General features: G+C 40.0%; 1 protein-coding gene across 3 annotated transcripts; it reads left to right on the top strand.

The window, feature by feature from the left end:
* Positions 1–428: 428 nt before the first annotated feature.
* On the top strand, positions 429–27191 carry TTLL1 (tubulin tyrosine ligase like 1). Of its 3 annotated transcripts, XM_040703009.2 has the most exons (11): positions 429–480; positions 776–825; positions 4629–4761; positions 9615–9823; positions 11745–11925; positions 12968–13102; positions 13270–13378; positions 16129–16272; positions 18017–18103; positions 19138–19301; positions 20753–27191. In XM_040703009.2, exons 3-11 carry the CDS (start codon positions 4649–4651, stop codon positions 20880–20882), a joined length of 1272 nt encoding a protein of 423 aa, XP_040558943.1. In that variant the 5' UTR covers positions 429–480; positions 776–825; positions 4629–4648; the 3' UTR covers positions 20883–27191. The 3 variants fall into 3 exon arrangements, with proteins under 3 accessions (XP_040558943.1, XP_416450.2, XP_040558951.1); XM_416450.8 differs by lacking the exon at positions 776–825; XM_040703017.2 differs by lacking the exons at positions 429–480; positions 776–825 and adding an exon at positions 9086–9145.

The following is a 27191-nucleotide window of genomic DNA, read 5'->3' as shown; positions in this document are numbered from 1 at the left end:
GTTCAGTTGTCGGTCATTCCAGGGAAACATTCACACGCTCCTTCACAACAGCATCAACTGAAAAAAGATAATCCTATATTATATGACAATCAACATCTGAGACCCTTGGAAATCAAAGTGATCGTTTTTTTAGGCATTCTGGAAACTTTAACGAGAGAGCTTTTAATGTTCAAATGGCCTCAACTCGGACACGTCCCCAAGCCCCTCTACGGCTCGGCTCGGCTCGGCTCGGCTCGGCTCGGCTCGGCTCGGCTCGGCTCGGCTCGGCTCGGCTCGGCTCGGCTCGGCTCGGCCCGCCCCTCCCTCTGAGGACACAAGATGGCCGCCGACCCCCCACCCTGCCTCACGTCTCCCTAGCAACAGAGCTGCGCCTTCGCCGCCAGCGTTCCGGAAGTCCCGCCCCCTTCGCGTCCCGGTTGCTAGGGAGCGGCGCCGGAAAGGGCGGGAAGGGGGTGATGGAGCCGGGCGCGGCTGGCGCAGGTGAGAGCAGAGCTTCTTTCTTCTTGGCGTTATCGGGATAGGTCGTGGTTCGTGCCCTTTGCTGTGGGATGGACGGCAGGTGGCCGTCTCCCGAGGCTCCCCTTGCAGGCTTGCCCCCGGAGTTCGCCGAGAAGAGCTGGGGCAAAGCGTGCTGTTGGCGAGTCTGTCGTGACGCGTCTCGGCCGGGCGGTCCGCGGCCGACGCCCTGTCGTGCTGGAGTCGCTCGTGGTCGCTAACGCTGTGCTTGGGGTCAAGTAACTGAATCCTCGTGTGTCATTTCTTTTTGTTTTGGTAGTATCTAAAAGGCCCGATGAAAAATCATCAGCTTGTGGAACTCAGTATTGTGTAAGTACAGAGAAAAGACCCCGAGCCTGCATATGCTCTTTTCTCTTTGTCTATTTATGCTTGATTTTAACTCATGTTTACAAACGTGAATGAAAATAGGTGTGCCTAAACCTCTCCAAAATCAAGCCTAATAGGCAGTGGTATCTCTGCCGTGTGGGGTTTGTTGACTAAAGCTAGGCAAGAAGAAGTGGGAGCGCTGTATAATGGACTGTGGCCCTCAGGAGGAGAGAAACCACGGAAGTACTGACTTTGTAGCAACTGTACATCTGGACATCCAGTCCTGGAAGCTTGAAGACCCCTTGAATGCCAGTCCGCTGTCTGAGCTGCAGAAATGGTATTGATAATGTTATTAGCAAAGATGAGTAATTAATGCGTTTTGAAGTGTGACTTTTTGATGGAAAGTTCTACATGGAGGGAGAAGTAGATGATGTTATATGTGGGTGAAACTTCACTCTCTCCCACTTCCTTGCATGGCAGCTGGGGAAATGCCTGTGCTGAAGAGTGTGCTTTTGGCTCAGACGTTTGCTTCTGAATCAGCACTTTTCTGTAGTGTATTTCTTTGAAGGATAAATATGAAAAGTCAATCGGCTGCAATTTTATAAGTAATTTGTAGAATGAACTGCAGAAGGACTAAATAGCTATATTGACACTGATTATGAGAGCTGACTTTACCGGTATTAACTGGTAACTCATGTTTCTGCTGTCAGAAAAGTTTCAGCTTCTCCCTTGGAGAAGTAGCAGTTGCAGGTACTTGGCTTGTTCTTTTTTGTGCGTTTCCATCTTCTAGTCTTTGCTGTTTTTCTCAAACAAAAAGGGCAATGATGTAACGCAGTACATGAGGGTGGACATAAATAACTGAACAAGACAGATGTGGATAAACTAATAAATATATTTAGTGATGATCTGGAAAAGGGGATTGAGTGCACCCTCATTAGGTTTGCAGATGACGCCAAATTGGAAGGAAGTGTCGATCTGCCTGGGGGTAGGAAGGCCCTTCAGAGGGAGTGAGGTTCTTAGGAATGGTTGCATTGATCTCCTACAGCAGTTGCAGCACAGGTATGATAGGCTGAATCGATGAGTCCAATCGTATGAGCGTCAGCAATGTCAAGCACCAGTTCCTGCACTTTGGTCACAACAGCCCCATGCAACTCTACACGCTTGGGGCAGAGTGGTTGGCAAACTGTGTGACAGAAAAGGATCTGGGAATGCTGGTTGACTGCTGGCTGAACCTGAGGCAGCTGTGTGCACAGGTGGCCAAGAAGGCCAATGGCATCTTGGCCTGTATCAGAAATAGCGCTGCCAGCAGGAGCAGGGAAGTAATTGTTCCTCTGTACTCAGCTCTGGTGAGGTGGCATCTCAAGTGCTGTGTTCAGTTTTGGGCTTCTCACTGCAAGAAAGACATGGAGGAATGTGCCCAGAGAAGGACAATGAAGTCAGTGAAGGGTCTGGAACATATGAGGAGCGCCTGAGGGAACTCCAGTATTTCAGTTTGGAGAAGAGGAAGCTCAGGGGAGACTTTCTCTCTCTATATAACTCTCTAGACCTCTCTGTAGCAAAGTGGGGTTCAGCCTCTTCTCCCAGGTAACTGTGATAGGATGAGAAGTAATGGACTTAAGTTGCACCAGGGGATTTTCAGCTTGGCTATTAGGAAAAATTTCTTCTCTGAAAGAGTGGTGAGGTATTGAAACAGGCTGCCCATGGATGTGGTGGGCACCCCATTGCTGGAGGTGTTCAATAAACGTGTAGATGTGGTAGCACTGAGGGCATGGCGGTGATGGGTTGACAGTTAGATGATCTTAGAGACCTTTTCCAACCTGAGTGATTCTATGATTCTATGACACTGAAATGAGTTCAGAGGAGGGCTGCCAAGGAGGCTGAAACACTTGCCCTGTAATGAGAAGCTAGGAGAGCTGTGCTTCTTCGGCCTGGAGAAGAGGCTGCTCTTGCCTTCCTTTACCTACTGTGAGGAGGTTTTTGAGGAGACATAGCCAGACTGTCTGGGATGATGAAGGATGGGAAGATGGGAAACAACGGGAATAAGCTAAAATGAGAGGTTCAGGCTGAGCGTATGGAAGACTATTTTCCCTGTGAGTACTGTTGAGCAGTGAAAAAGGGCACCCAGGGCAGCTGTGCGGCCTCTGTCTGTGGGCATTTTCCAAATGAAAGAATGAATAGAAAGAATGAATAGAGCTTCTAGATGAAGCTCTGAGCAGGGTGTTCTGACTGTATAACTTGCCCTCCTTGGAGCAGGCACTGGGCTAGGGAAGTCCTGAGGCCCCTTCTGACCTAACAGTGATGAAAAGCTGGTGTGGACAAGTGAGAGATCTAAAGTAGAAAGCGACACCTAGGTGTCAAGAATTGAAATGCAGCTTGTGAGGACTTCAAACAACCTTAGGTCTGGGAAATTCTGCTTCCAAGTGTTTAATGATACCACCGTATCTTCTCACATCAGTGAGAGAGAGGAGAAATCATGGCGATGTGAAATACAGTGAGGCAACAATAAGTTGGTGACGTTACTTTGGTTCTCTCCTTTATAGAATAGCAAATTGTGATTCTTCATGGAGCATGCAGTGGATTTTTCCCTGAAGTTGTAGGCCGACATCATGAAGTGGGAAGCATTACTTTCAGAGCAGCCCTCATATTGTGGTTTACAGTTGCTGAGTGAAGTAATCCATGTGAACACTCCCACTCAAAACAAACAGAAAAAACATTTATATGCATATATGTTTACCTTCTGGAAAGGAGCTCTGCAGAGGAGGACCTGCGTGTCCTGGTGGACGGCAGGTAGGTCATGAGCAGCAGTGTGCCTTTGTGGTCAATAAGGCCAATGGCATCTTGGGGATGCATTAAAAAGAGCATGGCCAGGAGACTGAGACGTGAACCTCCCTCTCTACCCTTCCTTTGATGAAGCCACATCTGGAGTAATGTGTCCAGTTCTGAGCTCCTCCATTCAGAAAAGGCATGAAACTTCGAGAGAGAGTCCAGAAGAGGGTCACAAAGGAGACGAGGGGCCTGGAGGATCTCCCGAATTAGGAAAGGCTGAAAGCCTTGGGACTGTTTATCCTGGAGAAGAGAAGACTGAGTGGGGATCTGATCAACGCTTATAAATCTCTAAAGTATGGGAGTCAACTGGATCAGGCCATGCTCTTTTCAGCGGTGCCCGGTGACAGGACAAGGGATAATGGACACAAACTGGAACATCAGAAGTTCCATCTGAACGTCAGGAAAAGCTTCTTTACTCTGAGGGTGATGGAGCACTGGAACAGGCTGCTCAGAGAGGCTGTGGACTTTCATCCTCTGAAGATATCCAAACCCACTTGGATGCTTTGCCACCTACTGTAGGGAACCTGCTTTAGCAGGGTTTGGATCTCCAGAGGTCTCTTCCAACTCCTATGATTCTGTGATATCAGTCTTGATTAGAAGTACAAAACTGTCTGTGCTCTATGTTTGTTTGTTTGCTTTTCAGTAAATAATACCTAGTGAGTTTATGCTAATGATTTCTCTCATTGGTTTGTTTAAGAAGAGACTTGAGCTGTGTACCCATTCATACAACTTGAACTGGGAGGGGAAAGATCCTTGTAACTAGTTTTCCTGTTTGAAGCTGTCCAGATGACAAATGTTGGCTCTCAGTCTGAATCTAGGATGTTCTTTTTTGTGGTTTTTAAAACTGCCTTACTTCTTCATTCATACTTAAGTTAAAGTGCTCTCCAGGTGCCACTTGTCTTCCTCTTAGACTTTTCTCGATTGTTTTTTTTCACCTCATGTTTTCAACTTAACAGCTTAACTCTGTTCTTTACTAACAGGTTGATTCTGCTTTGGGATAATGGCAGGAAAAGTGAAGTGGGTAACGGACATAGAAAAATCAGTTCTAATAAACAACTTTGAAAAAAGAGGCTGGATTCAGGTGGCAGAAAATGAGGACTGGAATTTTTATTGGTGAGTACATTAAAATACCTATGTCTAAATTGTTCGAGTATTTTAATATCTTATATTAATAGCTTTAGTAATAGTACAAAATGCATATTTAGAAATAAAAGATGCATATGTTAACTTTAATTTGCTGAAGTGCTCCTAAAAGTGTAACATTGTTTCACTGCTCCTGCAGTATTATTATTATTTTTGCACTGTTGCTGATCTTTTCCTTGGATTTCTATTAGTAAATCCTGGTATCTGTGCAGGCCTGCTACATTCATTAGGATTCATGGGGCCAGAAGGTCTTATCTGCATGGATCCTTTCCCATCCTTTCTAATGACCTCATATGCCTTTCCAGTTTCCCAAAGATTTTGCCATTCAGTGGAAAATCATTAACCTAGCAAAGAAGATGACTGCTTCTGTGGATACCTAGTGTAAAAACCTCAGGCCAAAAGCTGTAGTTGCTGAGGTGGTTTTTGTTTTGTTTTGAAATGTGATACCCAATTTTACTCCAATTTCTTGTATGCAGTAAGCAGAATTTTTCCTCTATGATTGGAGGGGATATTTGAGCTGAATAAAATCTTTGAAACATATCTTTCCCTCAAATTTTTGACATATGTTGTGAACACACATAAGCATGTATAAGGAAAATGATCCAAGGTTCTGATATATGATATAGTATTATTTTATCAGTGTCACAGGGGCTTGCCAAGTAACCAGAGTGCAGACTCCTGTAATAAAGGCACTGAGAACTGCATTTTCCTTCTCGTCCACAGAAAAGATTTGCATGCAGATTTATTATTCAATATTTCAGTACTGAGGGTGAATGGAAAATTAAATCAAGATAATGGATTTGTCTAATACAAGACAAAGAGGGAGTAGGACCCTTGGGGAAAAGCTAGTGGAGCTCATTGGGAGGGCTTCAAACTAGGTCAGAAGGGGAGCAGAGGGGATAGTGAGCCTTCCCATGGTGAGATGTGGGATGACATAGCTAGATTAGAGGGACAGGGTGCTAGCAGGGGCCTTGAAGGACCCACTGCCTTGAGAGGTGCTGGCAACACTGCAGCACGTATGAGATCCTATGATGGTGTAGTGACTGCTGGGGCAAAAGGAGAAGGCAGTGGAGAAAATCAAGGGAAATACTTGAAAGGAATTAAGGAGTTATCCTTTAAGGAGGTGACAGGACCAGCTGCCCAGTTGAAGTGCTTCTACACCAATGCGCACAGCTTGGCTAATAAACAGCAGGAGCTGGAAGCTACTGTGCTACTAGAAAATTATGGTATAGTTGTCGTCACTGAAACCTGGTGGGATGATTCTCATGACTGGAGTGTGGCTATTGACAGCTACAAGCTGTTCAGAAGGGACAGGAGGGAAAGGGGGTGTTGCTATCTATATCAGGAAAGGAATAGAATGTAATCCCTGAAGAATAGTCATGATCAAGTCAAAAGGCTGTGGGTGACAGTTAAGAGACCAAGGCAGCAAAGGGAGCCTTGTAATCATTGTCTACTACATGACACCTGATCAAGCAGAACCTGTAGATAAGGCCATCTACCTCCAGCTATAGGAGGCATTGCAATCACAAGCACTCATCCTGTAGGGGGACCTCAACCACCCAGATATCTGCTGGAAAAATAGCACAGTGAGCTGTAGGCAATCCAGGAGGCTCCTGGAATGCATTGAGGAGAACTTCCTGAGTGTAGTTTGGTTTGGTAGGAGAGGACTGAAGAAGCAACATACTACCCACTGTAAGCGAAGATCACGTTCATGACCACTTGAGGAACCTGGATGTCCACAAGTCTGTAGGTCCTGATGAGATGCATCCCAGAGTCCTGAGGGAATTAGCTGACGTAGTCACCAAGGCACTCTCAATGATATTTGAAAAGTTGTGGCAATCGGATGAAGTCCCTGGTGACTGGAAAAAAGGCAACATCACACCCATTTTTAAGATGGGTAAAAAGAATGACCCCGGGAGCTACCAACCTGTCGGTCTCACCTCTATCCTGGCAAAGATCATGGAGCAGATCCTCCTGGAAGCTATGCTAAGACACACTGAAGACAGGGAGGTGATATGGGAGAACTGGCATGGCTTCACCGAGGGCAAATCCTGCTTGACCAACCTGGTGGCCTTTTATGATGGTGTCACTGCATCATTGGACAACAGAAGAGCCACTGATGTCATCTATCTTGACTTCAGTAAGGCCTTTGACACAGTACCCCACAACATCCTTCTCTCCAAATTGGAAAGATATGGATTTGATGGGTGGACTGTTTGATAGACAAAGAACTGGCTGCAAGATCGAGTCCAGAGAGTGGTGATCAATGGCTCAATGTCTGGTTGGAGATTGGTGACGAGTGGTGTCCTCCAGGGGTCAGTGCTGGGACAGATACTCTTAAATCTTAATCAGTGTCACTGACAGTGGGGATGAGTGCACTCTCAGCACGTTTGCTGATGACACCAAGCTGTGGGGTGCAGTCGACACAACAGAGGGACAGGATGCCTTCCAAATGGGCCTAGACAGGCCTGAGCAGTGGGCCCAGGTGAACCTCATGAGGTTCAACAAATCCAAATGCAAGATCTTGTACCTGGGTCAAGACAACATCTACTACCAATACAAGCTGGGTAATGACAGGATTGAGTGTAACCCTGCTGAAAGAGACCTGGGGATACTGGTGGATGGGAAGCTGGACATGAGCCAGCAATGTGCCCTCACAGTCCAGAAAGCCAACTGTATCCTGGGCTGCATCAAAAGGAGCGTGGCTAGCAGGGCGAATGTGGTGACCCTGCCCCTCGACTCTGCGCTAGTGAGACCTCACCTGGAGTACTGCATCCAGATGTGGAGTCCTCAGTACAGGAGAGATGGATCTGTTGGAGTGCGTCTAGAGAATGGCCACAAAAATGATCCAAGGGATGGAACACCTCTCCTATGAGAACAGGCTGTGAGAGCTGGGGCTGTTCAGCCTGGAGGAGAGAAGGCTGCGAGCTGACCTGATAGCAGCCTTTCAATATCTAAAGGGGAATTACAAGAAAGAAGGGAACAGAGTCTGTGATGATAGAACAAGGGGAAATGGTTTCAAGCTCAAAGAGGGTAGATTTAGTTTGGATAAAAGGGAAAAAGTATTTTACAGTGAGGGTGGTGAGGCACTGGAATAAGTTGCCCAGTGATGTGGTGAATGCTCTGTCCCTGGAAACATTCTAAGTGAGACTGGATCAGGCTCTGGGCGATGTGATCTGGCTGCGCGTGTCCCTGTTCATTGAAGGGGAGTTGGACTGGATGGCCTTTAAAAGTCCTTTCCAACTGTAAGGATTCTATGGTTCTAAGGCTGAAATGCAATAATCTATGCATAGAATGCAATAATCTATGAGGGCTACTCCAACAGTAATGTCTCCTATTTTATTATGTCAGCCCATGATAGCATAGGCAGATGTTAGTGGTATGGTGGCAGCGACTGGACCTTTCCACCAATATTCCATTACATTTTGTTGCTGTGTGACAGCAGCAGAGGGGCAGTCTGACAGAATGGTGTCTGACATGGAAGTGCATATGAAGCAAAAGTGTGGCCTTGAATTTCTTCTTGTGGAAAGAATGGCACCCATTGACATTCATTGGTGCTTGCTGAATGCTTGTGGAGATCAAACAGTAGCTGTGAGCACAGTGAGGTGGTAGGTAGTGCATTTCAGCAGTGGCAACAAAAACAGTGGGTCACATTCACTGGTGTAGATTGTTACAAGCACGACATGCAGGTTCTTGTTCATCACTGGCAAAAATGCCAGTGGTCTTGACTTTGTTGAAAAATAGTGTTTTGTTGCAGAGAATGTACACTATCAGATGGTGTTCTTGTGCTCTTTGTATCTGTTGTAGTTTCCATGGAAATGAATAGGAGGCATTACTTTTGGAGCAACCTACCTATTAAATGGCAGAAAAAGTACCTCTAAGTATACCAAACCATTTATATCGTCCTTTTCAAATATGACGGACTGGCAGTTTGTACTGCTGACTGTGCCTTTTGTTAACCACTTATTAAATGAGTAGGAGCGTTTGTGCTTTTGGAATGCAGCTGAGGGGAGGAGTGGGGGAACAGGACACTCATGGAAATTGCTGTGTGACTGATTTGGTTTTTGTTTTGTTTTGTTTTGCTTTGCTGTTTTTGTTTTGTTTTGCTTTCTTCCTGAAATGATAACGTAGCACATTGTAAATTTAAGAATACTTCCAGAATGCCATCAGTGTGACATCTCTAATATAGAAAACTCTTTGTGTTTTTGACCCTACTCTTGTATTCTGTGAGAAATGAAGTAAGCAGCTGATTTGATGGTCTGGTTGCTGTAGCATTCTGCTCTGTCATCTACAGGTGTGTGATTCACTGATTTCAATTCGTATGCTTGAAGCCCTCCAGAAATATAATAGCAAGGTAACCAGTAGTAATGGCTTTGTGGCCTTTTTTTTTTTTTTTTAATAAGAGGAAAACTGAGTTCCAGAAAGGAAAGCAATAGATAAGAGAGCTACTTCTGTAGCATGTGGGTGTGTAGGAGTAATTTGTAGACCCTGCTGAGGGTTGACCTGTCTATCAACAATCCAGAGTCTAGTAGAGACAAGTTTTCCTCTTACTTGCCTCACCAGCTGCCTCAATTTCATCAGTATTGGAATTGATAAAGCATGTGGAAAGATTTCATTTGCTAACAGAGATTCAGAGTATGTTAGATTGTCACTGAAGCTAAATATTTTACTATATAGAGCAATGAGAGAAGTGTGAGAGGGAGATGAAGTGACAGGACTGTGTGGTGCGTAGGTACCTCCTGGGTTAAACCACAACAGTGACATACACTGTTTCAACTCTGTCCTCCTTAGAGAAATCATCTGCTGTCTGTTTTTGTTTTCAGGATGAGTGTACAAACAATCAGAAATGTTTTCAGTGTGGAAACTGGTTACCGCCTTTCAGATGACCAAATTGTCAACCATTTCCCCAATCACTACGAACTGACCAGAAAAGATTTGATGGTAAAGAACATCAAGCGATATAGGAAAGAACTTGAGAAGGAAGGGAGTCCTCTTGCAGAAAAGGATGAAAATGGAAAATATATTTATTTGGGTATGTGGTTCTCATTATCAGTGTTAACTTTGTCTTCTGTGTTGTTGATAAACTGATGGCACTGTAACTTCCAGAAACAGAACAGCACATTAATAAACATATTCTAATGCACGTGTTGCCACTTTTGTGCAGTGAATTTGGTAAGATAAACTGTTGCTTGCAAGTAGTACAAGCCTGTTTTTACCAGTTTGCCTTCGGAGACATAAAACTGATGTATTTTAATTATCACATGGAGGTAATTTAGCTGCAGCGTAGCTTGTCTTCCAGTAGGAAGGGAATTCTGCTAGATTTTCTGAACTTCTAAGTGTTCAACACTCAAGTGCCTATCTATCGGCAGGTGCTCTGTCAATAGCAGTCAGTTAAACTCTATCCTATAGTACTCTATCCTAAAACTGTTTTGTGTTCTGCAAATGTTACAACCTTCTTTCTTTGTCTTTTCCTCCTTCTCACTTGCTACAAAGCTGTCATTAGAGCATAACGAAACAGATAAGTGTAGGGAAAGTGATTAAAAACAGCAGTAGCAAACATTTCATGTGAAAAGCTTTGAAAATATACTATTTCATAAAACTTGTTTTGAAGCATAATGGCCAATGTTTTATAAATTTGAGAGAAACAGAGTATGCGGTTTGTTCAAGAACTGCTGAAAATAGAGGCAAAGGAAGACTAAAAGATTGATTGTTTCTCTCATACTACTACAGCAGTAATGTGGTTCCACCACTGTTGACTTGCAAGCATTCAGCAATATTCAAGAAGAACATAACCAGTTTGTATGTGTTAAATTTGTATTTAGACATGGGTGGGTAAGTAAGGACCTTAATGAAAACCGAACTTATCAGTGCAACATTAGCTGAACAAACACGGGCTGAAGTGATCATGAAATGATTATTTCTAAATGTCAGGATATATAAAAATAGATTTGTAACTGTGTGTGTTTTATATATATATAATTTTTAAGTGGGAATATTATGGGATTAAGATATTTGGCTCTAAGATCACTGGTGGAACAGAATGACACTCATATCAAACTTCATATCAAAAAAAGGCTGGAGTTTCTTTAAATCATATCTGGGAAGGAAAAAAAAATCTGAAAATCCTACACTGGAGCAAAAACTTAAATAACCTTTGGCAGAAGGGCTCCTGACAGAAGTGAATGGATAAGCTTTTCAGAGGAGAAACTTAGGGGAAGTTGGAGAACTGATAGTGACTACTAGGAAATAAAATTAAAAAACCAAGCAAGCATCAAAACAATAGATTGGGAGAGAGAAGAGCAAAGTTGTCTTGGAGGTCAGAAAACATTGCAGTGAAATAGAGATGGAGACATGCTGAGTTGTTTTAGATCCAGGGAAAGTGAAATGTAATCACTGTTCATCCATGTAAGAAAGAGGCAGTGCTATATGGGTGGAACTGATAATAATCAGATAGCAAAAAAACAAGAAATACCTTTCTTTAGATTTCAGCAAGTTTGGTAACACTGAGTCTGAGCGTAAAGAAAAAATGACTCATGAGAGTACCACAGAAATTAAAAATTACCACATCTGAAGAGGAAACGACATCAACATTTGGGTTTTTGCATGTACAGAGAGGATGACAAGATGGCTTGCAGAGTGGTAAAAGTTGACGTATGAGGTTGATGAAATCTGCTAACAGCAGTTTAGTTGCAATGGTGCGTAATACTGTAGTTGGGCATCATTTAAACAGAAGAAAAATGATTCATGTAAATTAAAGTTTACTAGTCTGAAATTAGCAGCACACAATATTTAGCAGTTCTTTAAGTAAAAACCACAAACTAAATGAAATAAAAAAGCAACATAAGTTTTACTGGAAGTGGATCATGCCACATTAGAAAAACTTAGTCTGTATTCATGAAGATTCCTGTTAGACGTACTGTCCTTAATTGTGCACTCTTTTTTTTTCTACTCAGATTTTGTTCCAGTCACTTTTATGCTTCCTGCTGATTATAATCTCTTTGTTGAAGAGTTCAGAAAGAATCCCTCCAGCACTTGGATTATGAAACCTTGTGGTAAAGCTCAGGGAAAAGGAATATTTCTAATCAATAAACTGTCTCAAATAAAAAAATGGTCTCGAGATAGCAAAACATCCTCGTAAGTGCTTAAAAACTAAACCCTTCCTTGTACTTTCTATTATCAGGTGAACCACATCAGCATACTGGTTGTCAGATGCATGGGAAAGTTATTCTGCTGTTATCGTTTTGTCATTATATACATAGTTCTGCATTTAATTTCAGTTATCTGACTTAGTCATTCGAACAGGTCTTAATACGGCTTATGTTGGTGTGAGGAGATACAACGAGCAGTTAGAATAACTATTCTCTATAAAAAATGCTTTCAGTGTCTTTGGGATAACGTGCGAGAACAAATTGTTCTGCTCTATAGTGTTAAATAACAGGAAGTAAAGAGGAAAAAAAATCTTTCCCTGAGCAATTTGTATCATGATTTTATTTAATACATATTGATTCACTGCTGAAATTAGTACAGAGGAGGAATGTGCGTATATGAAATAAATACATTATCTGTTTGGAGCACAAAGGAGTGCACTTCATGTTGGCGTCCTGCTTTCAAATGGACTTAACGGTGTAGCAATCTATGCTTTTCTCTGACTAAAAAGAGTTTTGATTGCAAAACTAATGCTAATTTTTTCCTGTTACAAGTTGACTGGCTGAATACCCCTTGAGACATTTTTTTTCTGTTTATCTTGGAATCTGAGGAATGTCACAGTCTGAAAGCTAGCTTTTCACAGTGGTTTGCCTTGGCAAACCAAGCATAAATACAAACATTCTAGGAATATAAGGCCCTGAATAACGAAGGTAATGTAATATATGCTCCTTGCTTGTCTGTACTGTGACAAGCTCTAGATGTTCTCAAAAGGAAAGACTGGTATGTAGAACTGCTTTCCGAGTGACTCAGTTAGCTGCCCTGCCAACTTCAAAACTGAGTTTAATGGTTAATTGATACTGGTCTTTAGTTTTGTATTTTAGACTTGCCTTTTTTTTTTTTTTAATTAATATAATGCCTGCTGCCAAGTGTGTTATTGTTAACCAGTATAACTTTATACATTATTTTGTCAGTAAGATGCAAGATTTCCATTAACACAAAACTTACAGACTGCTTACTTATGTGGTTACAGGTTTGTGTCTCAGTCTTCCAAAGAAGCCTATGTGATTTCTCTCTATATCAATAATCCACTACTGATTGGGGGAAAGAAATTTGACCTTCGTCTGTATGTTTTGGTATCTACGTATCGCCCACTGAGATGTTACATGTAAGATTGTGTGTAGATGTGTATTATTACACGAGATTGTTTAATGCAGTCAAAATAATGTTGCCAGTGTTGCATAAAGAAGTTTAATGTGTACGCATACCCTAGGATGATCTTTTCCTTACTTTTTACTGGGATTTAACATACTTCAATGACTTTTTGCATTTAAGGTATAAGCTTGGATTTTGCCGATTTTGCACAGTAAAATATACACCAAGTACAAGCGAATTGGATAACATGTTTGTACATCTTACAAATGTTGCCATTCAGAAACATGGGGTAAGTGTACCAAGTTCTTAGGTGCTATTCTCTAACAAGACTGATTTTCTTAAGCTGTCCCAAAAAATTCGGAATAAGAGAGCTCTATTTGTCATATTCTTCATCATCTTGCAATTAAAATGTCTCAGCTTGACCTTAAAATAAGTTTTAGAAGACTGCAGATAAAATGTATGCGAGATAAGGAGCTGCAAGTTCTGTAATAGTCTGTGATGTCTTCAGTCTTGACTTGCAGTAGTTGAAAGCAATTTCTTTCCAAGTTTCCTGTCATTTAAATGCTAATGTACTCACTTAGCAATTGGTTCTGTGAGCGGTGGAATTAATGAAGCCTGGTTCCGTGGATCTGTATTTTATAATGGCACTTGAATATCTCCTTCCTGATCTCCCCTTCCCTCTTTCTTGGCCATGCAGTTAATTCAGCTTTCCTCTCTCCAGCACTTATTATCATAGTGGCTTCCAGCATTTTCCTATGTCTCCACCCTGTTTCTTCTCTGTGTAACAAAGGGAATGTACGTTTGTGGGCTCGTGATAAATGTTCGCTTCCTGGCCAGCTAGTGGCTTCCTTTGGAAAGCGTAGAGATAGAATTCTGCCTGCACAACTGTTCCGTCCTCTAATTTGCTGTTGATGTTCTTAAAGCGAACGTGTGGAAACCAGATAGCTTTGACAGCATTCCACTCTGCCCAAATAAGCTGAAATTTCCCAGTAGGAGGAAGGGCAAGTGGGTTAGAGGTGACATTAACAGTTGGACATGTAGTATCACTGCCTAGGCCTTGTTTCTTCAGGGAATCCACTTGGTGATGATTATTGACCTGTTTGCATTTTAGCAGATGACTGTGATTTATAAAACACGCCTCTGTTACAGGAATTTAAACTATTGTTTCACTTCCTAATCTTGTGGGTTTCATTTTTTTTTAAGAGCACTGAAAATATGTACGTATAAATGAGTATGTGTGCTTGTGTATACACACACACATACACTCACACAAGACAAACGTGCCTTGTCTGTTATTGCTTGGTAAGATGTGCAGCACAGCAGAGCTGTTTTATGTCTGGTTATTACTGTAACAAAGGTTTCAACTGTGAATGTCACTTACGATGGCAATCATAAACCAGAGTAAATGTGCAAATATGGTATTTTTTGGAACTGCAAATATTTTCTTGACCAGATACTGATTTGTGAGTTGCTTTTGAGATGTTGTGATTTGACAGGGCACACTGAGAATTAGTTGTGGTGAAAGTAGTTCCCATACAACGTAGAGTATAAGTCATGGTTTTGTTGTCAGCAGCAGAGAAGAGATGAGGCACATGGTGTGCTGCCTCTCCTCTTATCATTCACCCTTTCATCGTCAGTTTAACTCGTCTGCAAGTTTGGAGGCAGCTAAGCCCTACAGATTAGAATAACCTAATTGGAACTGTCAAGTGATTTATCAAAATTATGATAAGGTCTGGAAAAACTCTTAGGTTCTAGCTCTTCAGCTCTAGCCTAAACCATACGTGAACTCTGGAGTTCCACTATGCCCGTACTGCACAAGCTCATGGGAAAGCATCAATAAATTGAAAAGCTTATAATTCAGTATCAGGGAGAGGGAAAGGTTAAAAAAAGGAAAGGAGGGCTAAGTATACCCATTGTAACATTTCCGCTAGAAAATATAATTGTACTTAATTGTTCACTGCGTATGCAACGCAAGCAAAGCAAAAGTGATTCTTCTACTTCATTATTTCCAGTTAGTGATATTCCGTGTAGCCTGCAATATTCTTCTTTGTTTTGACATTTTTAATTAACAGCTGTGTTTGCGCAGAGCTCTGTCCGTTTGCAATCCGTTTTGATTTTGAGTACTTATTTTGAAATGCAAAGAGGGTTGAAAAGTTGATCTCCGTCCCCTTTCTGGAATCTGTGATCTTAAGACATTTTTTCCCCAGAACGAGTCCCGAGAGCCGTGTTTCAGATCTTTATTTGTCTATCAAATTTACTGTGGGGGGAAGCTGTAGGAAACAAACAAAACCCCCTAAAAATTGATGAGAGGTTTCTCTGAGCTTGTTTTAGAGGATGAAAGGTTTGATTCTTTTGACAACTTAATCCTACCGCAGGCATTCTGTGTTTTATAATTGAGCAGGAATACGGTCATTAACTCTTAGAAACACTCTGAGGAGAATCTTCAAAGAGGGACAAAACATTTGTCCTGTGAGCTATCTGAGAACTGAATGTGTCTTTCCATCAGTAAAAATACCTTCACTTTGCTTTTGTCTTTCCATTTAAAGAGAATATATTGCAGGGCATTGATCGCCTCTGAAAAGACAAATATAAAGTAACCTCCTTTTTCCCCCTATTCTGTTTCAGCAGCACTTAATGTATTTTCTAACTTGAAGTACTGAATTACCTAAAAAACCAATGTTTAAAGGTAATTCAGGTGTTATTTCAGTGTCTTCATGATTGCAGCTGCTGTCAGTTGCACCATTAAGAATATGTAATGGTTGTCTTTTGAGAAAACAGGCAAGTCCTTTTAAGTTGAGATTTATTGTTTGATTCGTGCTGTGTCATATAATACTTGCAGCGGTAATACAAATGGCCATTTGTGTAGAGTTTAAAGCAGAAGACTTCATAAATATGTAAAACAGAGTAAAAACAATTGGCTGAGTTCATTTTTAAGGCAATGTTTGCATGCAGGTAGAAGTGGGCTCTTTGTGTGAATGGAACAAAACCGCTGAGCAACTTCAGAATCTTAAAGACTGACTTAATTCCTTAACTCTCCAGGATGATTACAATCATATCCATGGAGGCAAGTGGACAGTGAGTAACTTGCGCCTGTATCTGGAAAGCACCCGTGGAAAGGAAGTTACAAACAAATTATTTGATGAAATTCACTGGATAATCGTGCAGTCACTGAAGGCTGTTGCGGTGAGTACTGTGCCTGGAATGCTGCCGGTGACAACATCATGGCTGCAGGATTTTCATAACCGTGAAAGTGAGTTTGCCACCAAAAAACCCTGAAATTTATTTCCTGCTTTTTGAGTGACAACACTGATGCCAATTTCTGCAATTCTCTGACCTGCTGATTTGTCTGAGCTGAGTGAATTTGAATCTTGTGAGCATCTGTGCGTGCTGAAGAGCTGAATGAATCTATCTCCTTGAGGGTACTTTGAACTAATTAATATGAGTAGGTACTGCCCTTGTGAATAGTATTAAGCTCTACCAAGGCCCATGATGTCATGTCAGTAATAATGTGTCAAAGAAAAGATAGCTATGAAGGACAATTTATCGCACAAAATGTTGAAGGGTATTAGCTTAGCGGACTTGCATAGCTTATTTTCAGCTCTGCTATATACGGGTCATGTAGTTATCCATGAAATGTTATCTTTTTTTTTTTTTTTTAATAGTTTTCTGCTTGAGAGACTTTCTAGCTTGGATCATATCCCGTTATTATGTTAAAGAGCAGGTACCATGCCAGGGGTCAGCTGGGGTAACTGAAGAGCTTTCTGCTGCCAAGAAGGGCCTGTTCTCAAGTGTGTGGTCGTCATCTCTCTTGGGCTGGTTCTGGCACCATTTTAAGTTGAATCAGCTCATTCTTCCAAATGAAAATTACTTATTTTATTGATGGGTTAGTGTTCTGCTAGTGTAATAAGCTGAATCACCTCACTGAAGGATCAGATGAATGCCAGAACCAGCACAAGAAAGAGGGACAAGGTCGTGAAGGTAGGATCAGTGGGAGGTGGGGAAGCATGGCTCAGCTCAGCCTCTGCTATGCAATCATGTTTGAAACCAGATGTGAGAGGAAAAGGGATTTAATCCAAATGTTAGCAGAACCTTAGGAGAAGAAAGGTATTGAGAATATAGAGGACAAAATGTTTTGATCAGCTTCAGTACTTCTCTGTCTGTCAGAGAATGGCAAATGTAACAAGAGATGCTCATTCCTCCTTTCCCGCTTTCACTCCCCAAGGAACTGAAAAGCTTTCATTATTAGTCTAGGGGAAACCATCTCACTAACCTGTTACAAAGATTTCTTTAAAAGATCTGATGAGATTTATATAAAAGTCTTGGCATGCATGCTGTAAATCCTTTGCAGAGGCTGGAAAACTGACTCTCCAGAGTGTGTGCTTCTAAGCACAACTCAATCCTTGGTCTCTGTTGGCTTTCAAGATCACAGATGACTTGAACTAACTGTAGATTTAAAAAGTATCTGGTAATTGTTTGACCTCAAATTTCTGCAGTGAAGGAAATGTCCACGAATAAGCCTTCTATCTCTAAAGCATAAATTATTCATGATTATGTGAAGCTGTGTTATGTACATTTTAAAATGTCCTGATTTCTCTGGATACATGCAGGCTTTAAATATTCTTACTACTTTGGCAAAATATGAGTATGTTTTTATTTTAAAACTGGAAACGTGACGGAATACTAATGCAATTTTGTACTTGGCATTAATGCAGTCGTTGATATTGAAATATTTACCAACAGCTTGAGGAGAAAAAGAGTCCTGAAATTATTTTTAAGCTTACATTAGAGTAATGTTAGCATCTGTATGTTAGAGTTATGTTAGCTTATGTTGTAAATGATTTGTAATCACATGACTTCCAGCTAAGAAAGCGTGTAATCAGGTTACTTGTGAACTTGTTGGTTTTAACGTATACTTTTGTCTTTCCAGCCTGTAATGAATAATGATAAACACTGCTTTGAGTGCTATGGATATGACATTATCATTGATGACAAGCTTAAGCCATGGCTAATCGAGGTAAAGTCACACAAAATACAGAAATAACTTCCCACTGGTTTTCTTTCACAGTATAAAATGAAGTAGATTTACATGTAGTCATTTCTATTTTGAAGCTTTGTCTTTTATTCCTCCAGTAAGTGGATTAGGCAAAACATTAGGAAGTAAAATACACCTTGTGATGACCAGGCTAGCATGAGCTTTTTTTTTTTTCCTTTTTCTATTTCTTTTGTCTTTTTATTTGTTTGTGGCTTTCAGTTTTGTCTTCTAAATCCAGTGCATCCATCTAATTAGACTTCAGAGGCCATCTGAATGTTAGCAGCCCCATTAGATACTATATGGATAGCTGGAAAATTTACTTGATGGGGAGTAACACTTAAAATAATTGGGATATTTGGAAGGCTTCTTTTTTAAAAAGAATTCAGTGTATCACATTTGGATCTGTATCTTCCATGTAAATTCTATCTAAACATCTTTCTTCTCAATCTTACTGAAGTGAAAGATCAAAGCTGTTTATTGTTGTGGTACTGTTTCCCCATAACAAATGTGGAATGCAAGAGATATGTTAAACTAACCCCAGTTTCAGCCTTCACTAAAAAAATATGCAATTGAGTGTTTTGAATAGAGGCATGGAGCATATGTGTTTCTCCAGCTCACAACTTAACAGGGGAGAAGTTGGATTAAGAACATGAATAAAAGCTGTTTTACTAGAAGAAACCTACAGATTCCTATGTGTAACAAATGCTGGAGTGAACGAGGCACTGAAATTTATGGGTTTTATATCCATAGGAGCTTAGAAAGCTAAACAAAAATTTCAACTGATTGACCCTGGGTAACTTAGTTTAAAGAAAAATCTTCAGGCTGATGCTGCAGACACTTCAGTTAGTTTTAAGTTAAAAAAAAATTCCAGTGGGGGATTCCTGTCAACGTCTGAGGAACTGAAAGATGTGCTTTGAGACGCTGATTCTCGATTGCTCAAATAGTACATACAGTCATCACACATGATGTTTAGAGAACTATACCACTCATAAAAAATGATCTTTTTTTTTTTGTAGGTTAATGCTTCCCCTTCTCTTACTTCCAGTACTGCTAACGATCGCATCTTGAAGTATAATCTTATTAATGACACACTTAACATTGCTGTGCCTAATGGGGAAATTCCAGACTGTAAATGGAATAAATCTCCACCTAAAGAGGTTCTTGGCAATTATGAAGTCTTGTAAGTTTTAGCATTGTTTTGTATAACTGCAAATGTTTTTCAGTCATCTCGCTTCTTTTAATGTGTAATGTACACCAAAGAGATAAGGCAAACTTTATTCTCCTGCGTAGAACAGACACAAGGGTACCACTTCATTTTTTGAGGCTGTATTAGCAGCTGTGGAGGTGGGAGTGTGTTCTTCATTCTCTGAGGGGAATCTTACTTGTCTGATAACCCCCTGCGTGTACTGAGCTTCCAGCAGCTTCTGCATGTGTAGAGTCTTAATTGTATTAAGTGCAATATACAGACTGTAGTTAAACATATAAAACTTGTATCAAATAGTTTTTACCATTATGTTCACAAAAGTGATGCAGTTTGAGTCTGGTAGATCTTAGATGAAATAATAATGTAGTGCCAGGTATTTTTAAATTACCAAATATAGTATTATTAAAGGGGAAAATCAACAGATATTTTTACATTGGAGTGTCTGAAGTATTAGTCTAGGATTGATCTCATGCAGAGGAACGCTGTTGTAACAACCATATTGATTACAGTTTCACATACTTACTAAGAAAAGGCTCAGCTAGGTTCTCAAACCCTAATGGTGCAGCTGTTTAGTATATCAAGAACGTGGTTATGTACATAGTCAGTCCAGTAGTTCACGCCAATCTTACATTCTTTCTAGATATTAGTAAAGACAATTAAATGTGTTGGCTGGATTATAAATTAATTCTCAGTGTATTTGCAGCTGCCATGTAACATTCCTGTACAAGAGTATAACTAAGCATATATTACGAATGCTCTACAAAATATTGCAGTATTATCTTTTGATAATTGTACATAAGCATCTATAGTCAATGTCTGTGTGTAATTTGCACAGCAACTGAGAGATAAGTATATACCGAGGTCATCTGAGGCTCTAATGGGCTTAGATATTTAAAGAACTACTTGCCACTGTGGTTAAGTGTTACAAAATGCATGTCATCAAATGCATTTAGTTAAGCATGCTGTTGTTTGTTCAGCTCATTTTTTTCCTACTCACTCAGTGTTGCAACAGTGGAGTTTTCTAACACTGCAGTTAGCAATCCTTTGCTTGAAGCAACAGCTTAAGATTGGATTAAACTGCCAGCAGTCTGATGTTCCTGCTCTGCTGTGTAAGAGAAATATTGAGAAGGGCAGAAGTACACATGACATTTCACAAGCATGAAATTTCACAAACTCTGTAATCGAACCAAAGCTACCAAGCAGTCTGGTTCTTACAAAAACTAGCTGAGGATGTTTCAGTTGATCTGCATTGTAAACAAGTTGGTAGTATATTACCTTGAATAACACCTGTATTTCAAACTATGCACTCGTAAACACGTTCATAGAACAGCTTGTATTAAATGTCAGTGCTAAATGTTAAGCAAAATAGAATGTGAAAGAGTAGTGAATAGCAGGCTAAGGTGCTGAAAAAATTCTGTCCTCTTTAGATATGATGAAGAGATGGCGCAAAGCGATGGTTCTGATCGTGACTTGCGAAGTCGGTCTGGGCAATCCACTGGAACTAAAGGAAATCGTGGGAGAGATTCAGGAAAGCCTGTCCTAACCACCTGGAAATAATGATTAAGCAGAACAGCTGCCCTGTTGGTAGGACAGCATCATGAAAAAAAAAAAGAGTTCATGAACAGATTTCTCTATTTCCCTCTGTTGTATGAGGGAAAAAATCAAAGAAAACAATACAGCCTTTGAAAATAAGTGAAATGAGCACTCCAAAACCAGGATCTTTATAATACATGCACTGATTTGTCAATTATAATAATTATACACATGCATGTACATATATTTAAAATGTCTAATATATGGAATTAATTGAATACAAGAATATTTGTGCTTGTCATAGTTCTCTGAAAGCAACAAATTCTAAACTTTTAGAAGCATCTCTGTTCAGACATTGGAGAAGCCAGTATTCTCCCAGTAATTATTAAGAGCTTTCTTTATAAAGATGATGTATAAAAGTACACGTTCTGATATACAGAGCAACAAGAGTCTTCTATAATTTATTTTCTCTAGTAACTTATCTCTGCATTCCTATAATAAAAGAGATAGAGATTATGGGAAAGAGTAGTAGTGGTGAGCAGTATTACTGTGACAATGATGGTTCAGCTTTTTGCTAGGAAAAAAAATGTAACAAGAGAAAACAGCAGTGCATGGAGTTGAGACTGTTGTCAATTAAAGCGGCTAATGATTTATAACCAGTCTTAAGTACTTGAAAAGTAAAGCTTTCCATGCTGAGTTTTTTGTTTGTTTGTTTGTTTCGTTTATTTGTTTTGTCTTTAAATATTTTTGAGCTGTTAATTCTTTACAAGTAGAAAGGTTCGTGTAAACAGGGAATGTTTCGGGTAGTATGTTGATGCATTATTCGGCTAGCCATTAGTTTTTATTGGAAGGCACTTTGTGTTTGGAAAATCAGGCAGAACATCGATATACTGTAATAAATCTCATTGCTAGAGAATGGCTCTAAATTGACTGGCTGTAAATGTTTACTTGCACTAGAATTTCTTCATGTATTTACACACGTAAGTACTTCTTTGTCTTTTTGTATATTTTGTATGTACTATCACAAAAATACTGTTGCATGTGATAAACTGTTTCTAGCTCTGATATCAAAAGCTGTGATGATTAGACACCAAAACGTGTAGAGCAAAAGTTAAAAATAGGTATTTTGGTCTTCTAACAGCATAGTGTATAAATTACCTAGTTGGGTCTATCAGTGGCAACTTTCACTTGCATTTCCACCAGTTGTTGAGCTGTTATTTATCACAATGTCTTGATGTGCAGCTCTGATCATCTTTTTTTCATCGTTTTTTCTCTATCCTCACTCCCCCCCCCCCCAATTTATTTATTTATTTATTGATTGATGGTGAAGTATTATGGAGAGAAAGACAAAAGGAAGATAAAAGTTCCAAACATCCATATACCAGTAATAAACTCTAATCTGGATATCACTAATGCAGCAGTACTCAATTTCTGTCTTTCACAGCGGGCTAAGAGCTTTTCACCTTTCTGTGTGGCAGGGCTGCATAAGTGCGTGCACTGTAACCTTAGCCTCTCCCAGTGCCCTTAGACATGACCTGGGATTCGTCCTTGCAATAAAGAATGAAATACATGGACTGAATTGGTCACTCCAAGTATCATCTTCATCTTCATTAATCTTGGCTGTTCCATTGAAATAAAGACCAAAATATAGCTGATTGCCTGGTCATTAGACTTAATGAATCTTCTCATTGGCCCTCACAAAAGCATATTCAACTTGGCTCATGAAGTAAGGTGAGGAGAAGTTAATATTATTGCATGGCAGTGAAGCTCCTCCAAATCCCAGGTCTCGTAGCTGTTAAGTTTGGTGTTTCATTCTTTTTTAGTTCTTGAGCCTGAGTTTTGCTTCAGTCCTTGAACCTCGGCAGGTAAACCACTTGTAAGTAGATGTACAGTCAGATATTATGTGTTGTGTTAATGACGTGATACTTAGTGGGCAGACATTTCCTGCTTTAGCCCAAATTGGCTGTTACTACAAAGTAGGTAACAAGGCAACAACCTTAGGAAATAATAGGCTGTAGTATTCTGTAGTATGGTTGTATTTCTTACAGGTTATGCAACAGGGATGCTCGGATAGAAGGAAAACAGTTTTCTCTCACTTTAATTTCCACTGCTTTTAACTCATTTCTCTAGTAGCCTGAGCAAAGTATGTTACTGTGGTCTTGTTATAACAGTAGCACTTGCAAGTGAGGCTACAGTAGAATGATTACTCTTCCCTTTATCTTCTTCCTGTTTGTGCAGGCTACACTGGTGGGACTCTATAGAGAAGAGGTATATTGAGAAATGCTGATCCTGCTGAAAAAGTCTACTGTACTGTAACTTTTTAAGTGTGCAGAAGTATAACGTACTAAGCTAGCTGCAGGAGTTACAGCCTGCCTTTTGGGAAAGCTTAGTGTGAAGATAAGAACAGGTCTAGGTTATTAGCATTTATTGGTGTAGAAGGCTTTAGAGAATTGTGTACTTAGTTGTGATTTCACAATGAACCAAAACTGGTTAAAATTTCAAAATGATGTTGTTCTTCTAAACTTGTATGTGTGTGGTACTCTGTGTTGGCAGTAGTGTCGTTGCAGCTAGTCAATGAGTTGAATCATGGCCTCGAGATCAGACATTGGCAAGACATACAGAATAGGAATGGCAATACTTAATGTTTTACCGATACTGAATGCTCTCATTTAATTGATGGAAGGTTTCTAATGGCTTGGAAAGGGCCAACTCCTTTGAGCTTGCATTCTCATTAATCAGTATAATAACGCATCCCTTCCAGTCCTGACTTCAGAACAATCATTATCATACTAAATCAAAGTCTTACTATTACTTTTAGAAAATAAGGATTTCTATCTCATTTCTATCTCATTCACACGTTTCAAGAGCAGTATTTTATACAGACAGTATTTTCGTAGCAGAGCTATCAATATGAAACAGGCAAATGCTTCTCTCTGGCCACTTGTAGCAGTGGGAAAGCAGATTTCAAACACCTTATGTGAGGGTGAAATGTCTGTTAGATATTTCAAAAATTGTCATCACTACCTCAATATCAGAACAGTGATATTACTAATTGGAGAGGGGAAAAAAACAACAGTTGTGATATGAAACTTGCACTATGTAGTAATAAAAAACTAGAATTTAGATTTCAAATGTTGATATAGCATCTTACACAGTTGTATCTCTAACCAATGTATTGGTAACTTATACTGCAGACACAATCATGGATTCGATAATGCAGTGTTCTTTAAAGAGCAAGAAGTCAAAGAGACTGCAGACACAGTGACCCTCTCTTCCTGATCTCACCCCATTCTCTTTTTAAACACAATGGACTAGTGATTATAGATATAGCAGGCTCTTTTCCAACAGGCTTTTTGCAGAGGTTGAAGTTCAAAGACTTAACTGTGTTATCACTTTAAATACATCGAAAAAAAACTGGGTATGCCAGAGAAGTCTTTGGGAACAAAACAAATGACATTAAATACTAGATGATTAATAGTGCCTTTCTCATTGTCAGTAATGAGCAAACAAAAAAACAACTGGAAGCAAGCTGGAAGTCTTCCTTTTCTATAAAGAACTTGAGGCCTCCTCCTATAGATAAGTAGAACGTGCTTGTGAAAATTAAAAAGTAGGAACCCTACATTGTTATGTAATATCTGCTTTTCTCTGAACGATCTGTTGAAAAATACACTGCTTCTTTGCTGGAATTGGAGTAAGGAAAGAACTGTGTTCTGTGGTAGCTGAGAGGTTGCTCTGTGCGTGAAACAACTTGTCTGCGGGCTGTGAGACAGGGGGGTGAGAAGGAAACAAAAGCAGTCATAGCTTTCAGGGGGAGGAGGGTGGTATGAGAACATCGTGCCGTGAGATGTTTGTGCGTGGCCTAAAAAGGTAAAGGTGAATATTTGGTGAGGACAAGAAACCGGAAAGGAAAATTTTATCTCATGTTCAGCAATAAAATCTTGAATTTTTCCTCTCCAGTGCTCTTTAACTAAATCTATTGCTATGGTAGGGCAGAAATAATGCTACAGTGTGGTGTGTAAACCAGTCTATGTGTAGCACGATCTATCGGTTGGAACTGAGGTCATTAGTCAGATGTGAAAGCCTTATGGGGGATGTGTCTACTATCGGACTTGAAGGGAGTTAAGTGAAGTTTAAGTAAAGATGTGATGTTAACACGTGTGATACGAGACGTTAAACATTGTGTGGATACCTTCATTTGAATGTCAGGTGGTTCTTTTTGCTGGAGCCTAAATTTCCAAAAGAGAAAAGCCTGTTGTACCCCTGTTTGAGAGGGGTTAAATGGGTTTAAGTATGGGTTCTGAGTAACTAACTTTGGCCCTAGGCCAATCATACTCAAAGCATATTTGACTGTTGAATAAAGAAATTGTTTTGGGTCTCACTAGAGCAAAATAAATGAGAAATAAAAATCCTCCAAAGTTCTCACTTTGGCTAACGTACTAACTGGCTGAGCATAGCTAGAATAAATGTGCTTCTAAGTCTTGCAGTTCATATGCTTAAGTGATGTCTGGTATAACGGCAGTATTGTATGAAGAATTAAATAGAAGGGCTCTAAACAACTATGGGAGTTGTTACAATGACATCAGTGTAGAAGGAGCTTATTGCTGGAATTTAATACTGGGGCTTGCTTCCTGGGCACTAACCTTTCTCCCTATTAATTCTTTGACATGGATGGCATTAATAAGATTCCCACAGAATAGCTTCTTTATGAGGCTTTAGGAACTTAACTAGAATAGAAGAAACAGTATTATCCCTAAAGCTATTTTGTTGCTGTTGGCTTTACAATAGAACTTCTGCCTAAAATGTCCCTGTCAGGATTCACTTCCTGCTGTAAATGCAGCAAAACAATAGACGTCTCACGGAAGATATATAGTGCTGCACTTCAGCAGGAGAACGTGTCAGGCAGAGCTCATTTATCTGTCATCAAGGAAGGAGCTTTATTCTGTCAGTATAAACTGATGCTGTGTCCAAAGTAGTTACCGTTCAGTTTATGTATGTGAAACTATAACCAGAAGGTAACTTTCATTTTGTGCTTGCCATATTAAAATAGCTCACTCAATCCTTCAGTTCAGTGGGAAGCACACTGTCCCATCTGGTATGTGGGTATCACAATATAACACTACTGTCCAACCTCTAGGGTTCCTTAACAAAGAAATGAAAACTTCTTTATTCCTGTGTTCCTTGCAGAAAATAAATGTGTAGGGCTGAGAAAGGCTGACTTCGGTCATAATTTCGGTAAAACTTTTGATTATTAAGAGGAAATCGGAAGATAAATGGCTGTCTTGGAAAGACTGTTTTTACTGAATAGTAGGAAGTTGCTTGTGTTAGACTTCTGGTTGTTGGTTGTGGGGTTTTTTTTATTTAATACTTTCTAAAAATACTCTTAAAAATTTACTATCAGATCTTAGGTGAGCTTCAAGAAACTCGCCATACTTGGGCTAGTCCATAGCCAGATCTTTTCCAATTGGTTTGATGACACACTGGTATCCCTATCATTGACAGAGTCCTCTATGCTTGAGTTAATCACAAATTTTCTACCTCCTGAAAAGCATAGCATTCACATTTGAGATAATCGTAGGCAGCTGTTGTGAAATAGGAAAGTTAAGACAGTATGAAACTGATTAAAGACACGAATGTGGAAAACAAGGAGATAATAAAGGGTATTTCAAATGAGCACGTCTTCCATGAGACAAATTGTATTCAATGGAAATTAGGCAGTTAAACAGTAAAATTAATTCATTGAGTGGAATTAAATTTAATATTCTGAAATTCCATGACATTGATTGGCATATATAACCACTAATGGGAGTACATCTGGAATCAATGGTTCAGGGTTTAATTTAGGTTTTAAACTGTAAACATGTAACACTTGGGATTTTTTAGCTAGAGATAAAAACGCGGAAGAGAATGCCAAAATGTTACAGCGAGAGCCAAGAAAGAGCAATCAGATTTGCTCGGAGGGAATCTAAGAGAAAATGTTAGTACTTAAAAGGAGACGTGAAATTTCTGAGGACAGCAGAGGACACAAGAAGCACATTTAAAAATAGATTGCGTTAAAAATAAAAATAACCGTGGGATACTCATCTAAAAGGAGAGAGGATTATTTATTTATCTGCCTGCCTATTTATTTATTTATTTGCTTGCTTATTTATTTATTTTCAGAGCACTTCCTGTCCTGTCCCTTGCGGTCAAAACTGCGTGCCCACCAGTAGGGCTATGTAAACTGTTAGCCTTTCTTCTAAGATAAAGGGTGGAGACCGTCTTTGCCAGGAAGTAAAAAACTGAAAGCATCCAAAGAACAACTTAATTTCAGTATTTTGGGGGGGGGAAGTAGCT

Source organism: Gallus gallus, chromosome 1 (assembly GCF_016699485.2).
Source record: "Gallus gallus isolate bGalGal1 chromosome 1, bGalGal1.mat.broiler.GRCg7b, whole genome shotgun sequence".
NCBI lineage: Eukaryota > Metazoa > Chordata > Aves > Galliformes > Phasianidae > Gallus > Gallus gallus.
The sequence above is the reverse complement of the archived record's forward strand: the minus strand, read 5'-3'. Positions and strand labels throughout refer to the sequence as shown.